This window comes from Chelonoidis abingdonii, chromosome 5, assembly GCF_003597395.2.
Source record: "Chelonoidis abingdonii isolate Lonesome George chromosome 5, CheloAbing_2.0, whole genome shotgun sequence".
NCBI lineage: Eukaryota > Metazoa > Chordata > Testudines > Testudinidae > Chelonoidis > Chelonoidis abingdonii.
In genome coordinates, this window is record NC_133773.1 from 1,607,218 (window position 1) to 1,621,148 (window position 13,931).

Here is a 13,931-nt window from a genome sequence, read left to right on the forward strand (position 1 = left end):
CCGGTATGTTTTTTAATGAAACACCCAATTTTACACACACTGCAGCTACTCCCCATGGAGCAGAAGAGCTTTCACTTAATGTATAAAATAGTGCCAAGTCATCTCAAATGAAGGCCCTGACCCAAGGAACTCTAGTGCTTCCTACACATTTGTCTCCTACCTCCAGTGTAGAATTTCAGTGTTTATTTTTGAGCATTTAAAAAAAAACACAACAATTTTTGATTTGTCACAGTTGTGAAAAATTATGGAGGAGGGGGGAGAGAGATAGACAATTATGTAATAGACTTGGAGATTAAAAAAAAAAAAAAGCTTTATAACCATTAAAATACAAATTGCCCACTTCATGTCAAAACATGCAAAGTAAATATCCTTACATGAAACTCTAATAAGTTCGTCATCAGCATTTTTCATACTTTGCCTGTCTGAAAATTCTTGATTACTACTGATGAAAATATTTTTGTTGGGGTGTGTGTATAAGGTGAAATCAATATTTACTGACAGAGATCTAATCCTTCCAAGGCTAACCATGAGTTATCAAAACTATTGTTCTCAGGCCTGGTCTACACTATGCGTTTAAACTGAATTTAGCAGCGTTAAACTGATTTAACCCTGCACCCGTCCACAAAACGAGGCCCTTTATATCGATATAAAGGACTCTTTAAACTGATTTCTCTACTCCTCCCCGGCGAGAAGAGTAGCGCTGAAATTGGTATTGCCATGTCGGATTAGGGTTAGCGTGGCCGCAAATCGACAGTATTGGCCTCCGGGCGGTATCCCACAGTGCACCATTGTGACCGCTCTGGAAAGCCATCTGAACTCGGATGCACTGGCCAGGTACATAGGAAAAGCCCCACAAACTTTTGAATTTCATTTCCTGTTTGGACAGCGTGGAGCGCTTACCAGCACAGGTGACCATGCAGAGCTCATCAGCACAGGTAACTATGCAGTCTGAGAATCGAAAAAGAGCTCCAGCATGGACCACACGGAGAGACGCGGATCTGATCGCTGTATGGGAGAAGGAATTCGTGCTATGACAGAAATTCGTATCCAGAAAGACGTAAAATGGATACAAAAACATTTGAAAAAAATTGCTCCCAAGCTATGATGCAGAGGAGGCCACACCAGGGAACTCAGTACAGTGCCATGTGAAAGTTAAGGAAGGCTCAGTACAAGAACCTACCAGAAAACCAAAGGAAGCAAATTGGAAGTCCGGGGCAGGGCCAAAACATGCCGCTCTACGCTGAGCTGCAATGCATTCTAGGGGCTCTGCCACCCGACTATAACCCACCCTGTCCGTGGATTCCGAGTGGGGTTGGGATTTCAGCCATGGCTTAGATTCCTGTTCTGCGGGAGTAGGAAGATAGGAGGAGGAAGAGGACGACGAGCTTGCAGAGAGCACACAGCACTCTGAGATGGTTCATGACCCCCCAACAGCCTAGGAAGATTTTTTCTCACCCGACAGAAGTACGCCTCAACCAGCGGACCTGCACCAAGGACCATTAACCGATCCACACAATGAAGCATGGAAAGGACCTCTGTGAAATGCAATCTTTGTAAATACTAAAACAGTGGTTTAAAAGCAAGCGTTTTTTAACGATGTAGTTGGCCCTGAGGACTTGGGATCATTCGCGCCAGTACAGTATTGAGAAGTCTGTTAACATGTCTGGGAGGAGTGGAAATCCTCCAGGGAGCATCTGGCATGAAGCTCGTGGAGTACTCCAAAAGCCTTAGCAGAAAGTTTCTGGCAGGGCAGTCCTTGTTCCGTGCACTCCATAGTAGGACACTGCCATGCCATGCTATGTAGCAAGTAATTGGTATGCATTGCATGACAAAGCTAGCTGGGTATGGTCCCGCTGTTTGCTGGCATTCAAGCAACATCATTCTTTATCTGCTGTTAGCCGCAGGGAGGATATGTCATGGTGAACCTAGTGAAAGTCAGGAATTTAAATTAAGGAGGAACCAGAGAGATGGAGCCCAGTCCTACTGGGGCTGTTTGCCTGTTGCTTAAACAGAAAACTCTTCCTTGGCAGGGTAGCCAAGCGTGGGCGGGGCGGGTGGATGGCCTAGAGGCTTTTTGCGCGTTTAGGCTAGCAGTGATTTCCATGACCAGCCATCAGTGAGGGTTCGGGGTGTTTAGAGATCACAGTGACTCTCCACGATCCCAGCATCGTGGTGGGGGGAGGGGTATCAGCCGACAACCTAGAGAATTAGGTTGGGGGGTGTGTTCTGCCTCTGCATGTAACAGGAAAGGCAGCACTGGAACCAGCGATTTTGCTTGGTATTGTGGAAAGGAGGGCACTGTGTAAAATTGAAGCTGCAAAAGCCGAAAGAAATGGCTTACCATGGATGCTTGCAAAGGTGAAATTCTGATGCCCGGGCCTGGGCCCTGTTGATCTTGCTCAACACAGAGCCGCAGGCACTTCAATAATTAAGAGATGAGCAAATGCGACCTTGTAGTGAAATCACAAATGTGATGTAAAGGTGAATAGTGTATGTTCACACGTGATAAGAGTAGCAACATAGTGTCTGTAAAAATGTATCTTTTAAATAGCTTTCTCCCCTCTTTTCCCTCCCTCATGCCAGCTGCAAATTTTCAAGCCTCCCTACTCCCTACTCCATCCGAAGGCTATATCAGATAAAGAGCGGGAAAAAAAAAGATAGACGAAACTTCGGAATCATGAAGTGACCCGCAATGAAAGAGTCATCTGAATGAGTGGGAAGGACATGGTATGCGAAATACAGGAAAGATGCCAAGGAACATGAGGAGAGGAGAGACGCTCGGAGATGAGAGGGGCGGGCAGGAAGATCAAACGGTGGCGAGATGCAACTCTGGGGCTGCTGCGGATGCAAACTGACATGCATCCAGTGGTCTGGTGGAGCTTCAAGAAACACAGCAGGATTCACAGAGTGCCTTGCTGCAGCCCCTGTATAACCACCTCACCCCTTACCATGTCCACATCCTCTTCACCCAGACGTTAAGAACGCAGGGGTGGGGGAGAGGCTGCCGTGCACCCGCGCATTCCCCCGCACGTTACGTGGACAAGCCCAACCAAAAGGATGTCAATTACTTGAAATTTGTTTTTAGTGGCCTTTTTCCCTTCCCTCCTATCCTCCCCTCTCACAACCACAGCTGGCTACTACGCTTGTCAGTTTCTCTCCTCTTTTATATAATGAATTAAAAAAAGAATACATGACTTTTTAAAAACGACGATAGTGCTTGACTTTAATTTCCTTAAGCAAGTGTGTAATCGAAGTGGGAGGGTGGGTTGCTTACAGGGAATGAAGTCAAGCAGAGAGAGGGGGTTTCAGCCGCGGAACCAACACAGCAGTCATAGCCATAGCCACTGGCCCGTGATGAAACTCCTTTTCAAAGCCTATTCTTTGATGTGCACCGCTTCCTGGTGGTGCTCTTCTACATCACCCTGGTGTCTGGTTGTGTTCAATCAGCGGCCGAGGTGAGTTCCTCAGACACTCCCAACCCGTCCATAATAATGTCCTCTCCCACCAAAAAAGCACACGCAGCAGCAATAACAAAGGGACAACCTGGGTTGGCTGAGGTCCGAGAGATGAGTAATGTCGAAACCAGCGCAACCTTAAAAATGGCGCCAAATATGCATACATTCTAGCACCACCATCTGCACTTGCTCACCTGTAATGAACAACCTCCTGACTGCTGTCACAGGCTGCCTGTGTCGGCTTTCATGAGCCATCGGCATCAACGGGGGTAGGCTGGACACCCCAGGAAACTACAGGCATTTTTAACATCCCCACCCTGTTATTATTTCTGGATAAGGAAGTAATTCCCTTGCTGGAGCCGTTTAAACAGAGTAGTGTTCCTGAAGACGCGAGCATCAGAACCCTTACCCAGCCATCCCAACATGGATGTTGTGATAAGGTCCTTGTGATCCCACCAGTGCTTGCAGACCAGTGAAAAAGTATCTCTTTGTGTTTATGTACTGGCTGCCCTGATGCTACCGGTAGACCAAAGATAGGATATAGGGTTATCCATCAGCCCCACCACAGTTAGGGCACTCCCATTGCAAGCAAAGCGCATCCACTAAGACACTGCACATTCTCAAGGACCAACTTTGTACGCAGCAGCTCAGTAGGTATGCTTTGGGCTACTTGCATCACAGCAGCCCCCTACAATAATTGCCCACTCCAAACTGAATTCCCGACTGACGCGTAGCGTGTCCTGGCATTGTTAAGCTTCCAGAGGGACTATCTGCCACCTGCTCTCCAGCTGTGAAGGAGCTGCTCTCATCTTGGTATTCTGGCACTTCAACGCAGGGAAAAGCAAGTTACAAAGTTCCATGAAAGTGCCCTTATGCATGCAAAAGTTTCGCAGCCACTGGGAATCGTCCCAAACCTGCAAAACTATGCGGTCCCACCAGTCTGTGCTCATTTCCCGGGCCCAAAATCGGCATTCAATGGCTAGAACCTGCCCCATTACCAGCATGATTTCCAAAGCACAGGGGCCCGCAGTTTGAGAGAATTCTGTGTCCATGTCCTCATCACTCTCGTCGCCGCGCTGCCATAGCTGCCCCCTCCTCACCTGGTTTTGCAGGTGCTGGTTCAGCATAGACTGCACGATAATGCATGAGGTGTTTACAATGTCCATGATTGCTGTCTTGAGCTGAGCAGGGTCCATGCTTGCTGTGCTATGACGTTTGCACAGTTCACCCAGGAAAAAAGGCGCAAAACGGTTGTCTGCTGCTTTCGTGGAGGGAGCGGGAGGATGTACCCAGAACCACCCGCAACAATGCTTTTTGCCCCATCAGGCACTGGGATCTCAACCCAGAATTCCAAGGGGCGGGGGAGACTATGGGAACTATGGGATAGCTACCCACAGTGCAACGCTCCGGAAATCGACACTAGCCTCGGTACATGGATGCACACCGCCGAATTAATGTGCTTAGTGTGGCCGTATGCACTCGACTTTACATAATCTGTTTCAAAAAACTGGTTTCTGTAAAATTGGAATAATCCCGTAGTATAGACGTACCCTTAGACAATACCGGAGATCTGTTCTAGGATAGTTATTATTTTAATCTCCCCAGTGCTGTTATTCCCTCCTCGCTCCTCAATATCTGCTGATACTGAATTCTTCAAAAATCTGGCCCATAATCCTATGAAATCTCAATCTGCTGCTGTAAGCAACAGATGAGATTACTGTTTCTAGCATATAGCTATATTATCAGGAGATAACGTGGGAAAATGATTACAATTAACAGCTTGAATGAGTGCAAATGCTTTTCTCTAAAAAAAAAAAAAAAAAAAAAAAAAAAAAAAAAAAAATTTCCTTGGAGAAGTCTTAGGTGAGCTACAGCTGTATCAGAATTCTAGAACATGACACATCGTGCCATGGTACAGTCATTAAAATATTTTATGATTCTATTAAACCTCCTTGGAAGTGAGTCAGATACTGAGATCTGCAAATTAGCTCTAAAATGGGCACCTAAATTATAATTCAGTTGTCTTAAAATAAAAAAGATTTGTATTAACTATATGTTCAATTACATTGCTCTCACCTCCTAGTACTTCAGAAGTGACATTATAGATTGTTATTACAGGTATACTTCTTCATTTCTAGCTACCTGGATGCAGACTCAGCTATAGCAAACTGAACTACCCTAAAAGCAAAAATAAAATTGTTCAAATTTTAATTGATTCATAAAAAAATGCCTTTTATTCAGAAGATGTCTTCGAGAGAAGGTAAGTGGCAAAATGATAATGATCACAATAACAATTTTCTAATTAGTTGCTACAGTCATCCAAAAGGGACACTTCTGAAGGGACAAAGAGACACATCTGAATGTACTAATTGTGGGGCTACACTTTCATCTTTTCCTGTAATCTTACGACTTCCAAGACATGATCTTTAAAACCACAACTCACAGTGAATTTACGAATGACTCGTGTGGGTAGTGGTCATTATTTACAGCAAAAGGGTGAATTAATAAAAGTTTTTTGGATGGGAAAACAAGAACAGAGTTAATTACTGAAGGCTGAGAACAAAGTTTTCAAAAATCTATAGCTAGACATCTAACTAAAATTGGCATGAATTGCACAAGTACTGAGAACTCAACAGCCCCCACCAAGTGTTTGGCATTTTTGAAAATCCAGGGCAACACTTTTAAAGAAATGAGTGACTTCTTAACGGGTGAATTTCAAGTGCTGAGAACTCAGCATTTCCCACTGATTCAATAGAAGCATACTTCTGGGGTCACAAAGGAAGTGCAAGGCACAGTAAGGAAAAAGCTAGCCATGTGCTTTAACGTCAAGACCATCTACCTCCTACTACTTTATTCAGAATATATTTACCTTTGCGCCATGTTTATGCAGAACTTCCATGACATCATTATGAGCTCTTTCAGCTGCAACATGCAAAGGTGTCATGAAGCTAGGTGAAAAATGGCAGACGTTAGTTTTATCATCAAAATACTGTATTACCTAGTCCTTTGGAAAGGTAAAATTTGGCTTAAATTTTTGGACACCTACTCTTTGTTTTTCTCATTAACGTTAGCTCCTTTCCTGAGCAACAGTTCTGTAACTTGTTTCCGTTTAGGATGCAGGGAAGCGACAGCACAGTGCTGAAAAACAAAGCAAAAAAATTATTTATTACTTAGACTATGCAATATTTCATGATGTGTGCTACACCATTTTTACATATCCCACTGAACATCAGACTGAAGCTTACAAATAGAATCCTACCGAAATGTATCAGGTTTCTGCCTCAATAGAAAATACACCAAGCAAAATGCAAGCTAGCTATTAAAGCTAAATCATGCTGCATTTAAAACAATTTTGAATTTATAACTATTAGTCACACATGAGAAATGGCTAAGTCACCATCTATAAAAGCATTCTGCATGGAATAGTTTTATTAAATGTTCCAAGTGAGAGGTATCTTCAGTGGAGTGTCTTGGAAGCAAGGGCCTCCATAACCTCCCTTGCCCAGGGGAAGACAGGAAAAATTTGCTACAGTCCTTTACCAGGCATGATATACTCCCTCTCTCTTCTTTGTGTGCATCAACTCTGCTGGCTGATTTGTGGGGAGGGTTGCAGAGTACTGGGCATGCAGCCTTTGTTTTGCCCAAGAAGCCATATGTTCAGGTAGGGTGGGGTGATGGGCCATGCTCCCTCTTACTCCTTTGCACCACTGCACAGGGTCACCCAGAGGATTCAGGAGGCCTGGAGCAAAACAATTTCGGGGACCCCTTCCATAAAAAAATTGCAGTACTATACAATACTATATTCTAATGGGGGCCCCTGAGGGACCCAGCGCAAATTGCCCAACTTGCTCCCTCCTCATGGGCTGCCCTGGGAAAAATAAACCTTCAGCATCTTGGCATAAACCCAGTTTTGAGAAAACTTCTGTACAAGGTATCACTGGTTCTCAGCATCAGCTAGTTCTAAAACGCACTAAAACTCATTAAAAGGGTTGGACAAATATTTTCTGTCAAAATTTTTTCTGGATCAAAAACTAGGGGTTTTTAAAGAGCAGAAAAAAAATCACGGGACAATGTCTGCTTTCCTTCAAATTTGTGTGTTTTTTCTAAGAAAAGCTGAAATTAGTCTGCCAAAACCTAATATGGTTTGGGGTTCAAAAAGTGTGTGCCAAGTATTGGCTGCTGCTGTGTTGATTGTTCAAAGAAACAACTATAAAAAAAATTGCTGTCTTAAAAAATAAAAAATCAAACTTTGAACCAACCGATCCAGCTTGTGAACCAAACGCTGATCCCATCCATACCAGTCAGAGATTTTTGCAGGTTTTTCTTGATAACACTGCGGCTCCTTGACTCATATCTGTCTCCATAACTTTGGGTTCATTAGTTGGACACATAAGAACAGCCATACTGGGTAGACCAAAGTCAATCCAGCCCAATATTCTGTCCACTGACAATGGCCAATGCAAAGTGCCCCAGAAGGAAGTAAACCCTAACAGCCTAAAGATCAATGACTCTTCCCTGCCATACATCTCCAACCTCTGGACAAACAGAGCAGGGACACAACCGTTCCTTAACCCATCCTGGCTAACAGCCATTAATGACTTAACCTCGTGCATATCTCTGTTTCCTAGAGACTGGCTCCAATGGGGTCCCTCCACAAACTGGAGACGGTTATCTGTTGGGTTTTGTCTTTAGTAAGCTATGACAAATACTCCACGAACTGAGCATGTTGAGCTCAATTCCACAATCTGGGATGAGCCTATGCTGTGAAAACTGACATGCTCAAAATAGCAGCATATATGTGAAATGGACACAAGGTGGCTAAAAATTAAAATTAACCCAGGGGGTCTCAATACTGGGGTCAGGACCCCTCAAGGGGTCACAAGGTTTAATTACTTGGGGGTGTGAGTATCAAGCTCACACCTCAAAACACCCAACTTTGTATCCAGCATTTATATAGTGTTAATGTATAAAAAAGTGTTTTTATTTATCGGGGGAGGTCGCACTCCAGACGTTTGCTACCTGAAAAGGGGTCACTATCATAAAAATTTGAGAACCACTAGAATTAACTCCCTCTGGAGCCTCAGGGAATGCAGGGGAGAGGGGTCTCCTTGGCTAGGATTGGGAAGGATATTGCTCCTCTTCAATGTGATCCTCCCCCAGGGCTAATTTTAATGAAAAGCTACCTCCCCTACAAATCTCCCTATGGCACTGAAATAAAATATAGACTATAATTCAGCATTAGAGAAGTGAAAGGGAATGGTGGCCCTAAGGTAAAAGCTAACAGCTTGGCTCTTCTGCAAGCCTCAAACTGCTGAAATGAGCTTTAGGAGGTAGGGAAAGGTTTGTGCCTCCCAAACAGCTGGCCCGCCCTATCTGGCCCCCACCACTTCCTGCCCCCCACTGCCTGACCCCACTCCAAGAATCCCCGACATCCTGTCCTTTATCCCCTCACTGGTCCCTCAGAAGACCACCACACCAACCACCCCGGGGACCCCCACCCCTGCTCCCTGTCCTGACTGCCCTGACCCTGCCCATCCCCGAGTTCTGAAGACCCCCCAGAACGCCCAAAAAATTCCAAACCCCTCATCTCTGTCCCCTGACTCCAATTCCCCAACCTCATGTCCCCTCCCTGTGCCCTGACTGTCCCTGGGACTTCCTGCCCCTTAGCCAACCCCCCCCCGCCCCCGCCTCCCACCTCACCCAGATCCTCAACCCATCCAGGAGAGTCCCTGGACAGCCGCAGTATGGCTCCGGCGGGGCCTGAACCGCTCTCCGCTCAGAACCACGTGGTAAGGGGGCAGGGGTGCGAGCTCCAGTCTGGGCTCAGCTCCCACCACTTGGCGTGGAGCTCGCAGCCCCGCCCCCTTACCGCGTGGCTCTGAGTGGGGAGGGGCTCAGGCCCCGCCGAAGCCACACTGCAGTTGTCAAGGGACGCTACTGGATACGCTGAGGCTCTGGGTGAGGGGCGGAAATGGGGTCAGACCGGGGAGGGAGCCTCAGCCATTCTCGTGGGGGAACCTGCGGAGCCTGGGGCAAATTGCCACCCCCTGCCCTCTGGGCAGCACTGCCACTGCATTAGGGCCAGTCACCCCTTGGACTGAAATTTTCAAACATGTCCGCTAATTTTGGGCCCCAAATTGAGATGCCAAAGGATTGATTTTCAGAGAAACTGAGCACCCACAATTCCAAGTGACTGAAAATCAGGCCCTAAATTCCAGAGTGATGGTTGGAAAAGACCACCACTAGGATGAGACACCATCTTGGACAAATGCTAGTTATTGGTCCCTGTAAGACAGGGCCTATTGATTTTCTGATGTTTCTGAGCCCAGCCACAGGGTTTTTAAACCGCAAGCACAAAAGTCATACATAATAGTTATAACTTATTGCTGTGAAGAATCCTCCTTTTAACACTCAGAGTAAAACAACATAGTCACACTGATTTGAATGGGATCATCAGTTCCATCCCCCTTCACTTTCTATGTCTATGTCAAAGACTGCTGTGACATTGGCTCTATGTTCTTTGATGTCACTGCAAGCTCAAATGATGAACTGAGAGCAGAGGCTAGTTCCAGTGAAGTCACTCACACACAAAAATACACACAACTGACACTGTACCTTCATATGGAAGGCCCTCTGCTAGGTAATGCCATGACCACAGCGAGCACAAAGTTCAGCATACTGCTGGGGTACTTTGCGTCTTGATATTTAACAGTGTTACATGTCAAAGACCTCAACAAGAATTGAGAACTCATAGGTGGGCCAACTACCACAGGCAAATCTAGTAACAACTGTCAACGTTGATAAATGCAAAGTAATACACATCGGAAAACATAATCCCAACTATACATATAAAATGATAGGGTCTAAATTAGCTGTTACCACTCGAGAAAGATCTTGGAGTCATTGTGGATAGTTCTCTGAAAATATCCTCTCAATGTGCAGCGGCAGCAAAAAAGGAAACAGAACGCTGGGAATCATTAAGAAAGGGCTAGATAAGACGACAGAAAATATCATATTGCCTCTATATAAATCCATGGTACACTCACATCTTGAATACTGTGTGCAGATGTGGTCGCCCCACTTTGGAAAAGGTTCAGAAAAGGACAAAAAATGATTAGGAGTATGGAACGGCTGCCATATGAGGAGAGTATAAGACTGGGATTTTTCAACACGGAAAAGAGATGACTAAGGGGGGATATGATAGACGTCTATAAAATCATGACTGGTGTGGAGAAAGTGAATAAGGAATTGTTATTTACTCCTTCTCATAAACACAAGAACTAGGGGACACCAAATTAAATTAATAGGCAGCAGGTTTAAAACAAACAACAGGAAGTATTTTTTCACACAACACACACACAGTCAACCTGTGGAATTCCTTGCCAGAAGATGTTCAAAAAATAACTAGATAAGTTCATGGCGGATAGGTCCATCAATGGTTATTAGCCAGCATGGGCAAGGATGGTGTCCCTAGCCTCTGCTTGCCAGAAGCTAGGAATGGGCGATGGGATGGATCACTTGATTATCTGTACTGTTCATTCCCTCTGGGGCACCTGGCATTGGCCACTGTTGGAGGACAGAATACCGAGCTAAACGCACCTTTGGTCTGACCCAGTATGGCACTCTTATGTTCTTATGTAATGCTAGACAAGTCTGAATGCTATCACAACAAATATACTTTGCCAGCAGAGACTTATACCGATCAGCTGGACAAGGCAAACAACTGGTCGGTCAGTGGGACCCAGAAAGCCCTTATATACCAGGAATGGCATCAAACATTTCACTGCTAACCTCTATCAGATGTTGAAATAATTAAGTATCATTAATAATCTCGTCTGTGTGGGAATGTTGCAGAATGATTTTCATCAAGATTTAAAAAATAAAAGATGAAAGATAGAGAGAGGGCAGCCTGCTAATTTATTCCAATCCCCCATAAACCAGCACAATATGTTTCTGTTGCCCGCCTCATCTCAACCCTCTGCCATCCCAAAACATTTTTTGCAACAAGTGTCCATGAAACATGAGATAAGATAGAGAGAAAAAACAGACAACTGCAGTGACAGCAGAACACAGAGAAACCCTCTAGCAGCTGTCACTACAGGGAAGGCAATCAGGTGCGGAGAACACACAGGTTAAACATGAAGAAGTGAGCAGTAGCTTACTTGCAGGATTCTGGAGAAATCCTGCATAAAACCTGAATTCCAGGGTGAAAAAAAATGTACAATGTTTCTTCTATAGCAGTGATTTACTTTTAACACATAAAATGCCTGGTGACACAGCCTCAATTTTAGATGAATACGTTTTCATAGTCTAGCAATAAACTCTTCAACTAGCACTACTTCCACATACATCATAAAAAAATGAATTGACTATACAATCTCACCAGAGCTGTCTCATGTGACTGTGGTTGTTTGAAATTAATGATCTCCAGAGCAAGTGTCTTTTTCACTTTGGCCAGGTCTGCCTCTCTGGCTGCTTGCAATAAAGAATGTCCTTTGAATTCATCTGTTGGAGAAATAAGACATACTTAATATTCAGCAACACATCAGATTTATAAATCTTATTTCAGAAACCTACCTACAATTAACCAAAGAAGAAAGAAAATTTTTCTATACTGCCCTAAATAGTAACATCAGCTATGATGACAGAATCCTAAACTCTGTCCTAGCGAAGGCAGAAATATATTCTTGGGGTGAGATGGGAAGGAAAGTTCCAGTTTCCAGGGCAAAACCCCCATCCCCTTCTCCAGCCCCAAGATAAAGAGTGTTATATGGATCCCTAAAAACTCTGTATCCAGCCGGAGGAGGAGACTTCTAGGACCAGCACTACAGAAGACAGCTGCCAGGCCACCTTCTGAGAGCCCTACCGCAAGCTTCAGCATAGGTGGCATGCCAAGGTGGGGCTGCATCACACAGCAGTAGAGAGATTTCAGGTCCAAATTACACCAGAGGACCCTCCAGCCTCCAGATCAATCCAGGACCAAGAGGGCACAAAGGTGGCTTAAAGCCATCCTACTTAACCCTCTCCCCGTCAGTCTGAGCGTTCAGTATTGCACCTGTAGGAGGTGCAGCATAGAATCTCACCATTATATTGCTCCTTTAACATAAAAATGGCCAAGCACCGAATCCTGCTCACTTTGTTACTGCAAGTAATCCCATTGATGACACTGGGATCACTGGTGAGAGCTAGGAGAGCAGGATAGATTCATATCCAAATATGTAAAAGCAGTCTTTAATAAATGATGAACAAAACCAAAAGTCAGCAGGTACACAATTTCTAACTTATTTAAGAAGTTATTTCTTGTGGAATTAGCAGTTTTCTGTAACTTTATAAATTGTGTTAATGATTTTTCTCTGTTATAAGAGTGAGACAAAAACAGATAAGTGAGAGAAATTTAGACTCAAGGTTAAGACTTAACTTTCCCACCACTGGGTTAGGAGGAATCCTTTTTGTTTGGTTTTCTGACCAGATAGCAGAAAAAATAATTTAGAAAAACAAGAATGAGTAATGAAGGCTCTTGTGGAAAGCAGCTCTTTATTTAAGTTAGAAATGATGAATCAGCAGTTTGGTAACATAATTACAACCAAACTGAATTCTAGAATAGTTATATTTTATACTGACTATCATGAAGTAATCAAGAGCGTTTGAGAATGAATTCCAAATAATTAAATACCTTTCCGAGAACTAGCTATAGTATCAGTCGCAACTTCACCCTGAGAGGCCACATGCCAACACTTTCTACATCAAACTGATGACATGCTTCAACAGATTAGTCTAACTTGCCAGCCCAGGAAGAACACACATGAAACTGGATGACAAAATAAATCAAAAGCCGTTTTACTGCTTCACAGCCATCTGTGCCAAAAAGTACCTAATTGGTTCTGTCAAAACCATCTTCTCCTGTCTGAGAATAAGCCTGGCATAGTGCAGTGAGATTCAGATAGCCCAGCAATCCTACCAGAATACAGAATACTGGAAAAAAAAGCATCATTGATGCTTCTCTCCTCTTTCCTTGTCATTAATTTGCAAAAGCAAAAAATCAAACACATTCGTTGAGTAGCACAGGTTGATTTGCAAGACCAGATAAATCTCTGAATGAAGTCTGAAAGTCATGGTTTTGCTCTACAAAGTTAATTAAAATCATTTTCCTGAACTCTGTTCTGCTCTTAATTATTTAATAATGAAACAATCAGTGTTGAGTTTGATTCAAGTGGAGAGGGAGGGTTCCCAGATTAGAACATAAGACTTTACGAAAGGGAAAGAAGGAGGGGCGGTTGCCTGCCTGTACCTGGAAGTTTTTTGAGATGTATGGTCTCTATCTGTATCCACGGAGGGTTATGTGCATGCACCATATGCCTGGAGCCAGAACCTTTGAAAGTAGTATTGTTTGGTGGTCTGCACGTGAGCCCATGTATTGCCTTGTGGTTTCGCCTGAGGTGATAAAGAGCAGGGTGGACTGCTAGTGTCTCCAGTTCC

The 13,931-nt window shown here is 44.2% G+C and overlaps 1 protein-coding gene across 1 annotated transcript in view; it reads right to left on the reverse strand.

Annotated features, from left to right (window-relative positions):
• The window catches only part of LOC116839906 (poly [ADP-ribose] polymerase tankyrase-1), a 325,729-nt gene that overhangs the window by 102,751 nt on the left and 209,047 nt on the right, over window positions 1-13,931 (reverse strand). Inside the window, 3 exon segments of the mRNA XM_075066025.1 lie at window positions 6,325-6,403; window positions 6,502-6,593; window positions 11,839-11,960. Coding sequence (XP_074922126.1) covers window positions 6,325-6,403; window positions 6,502-6,593; window positions 11,839-11,960 — 293 coding nt within the window.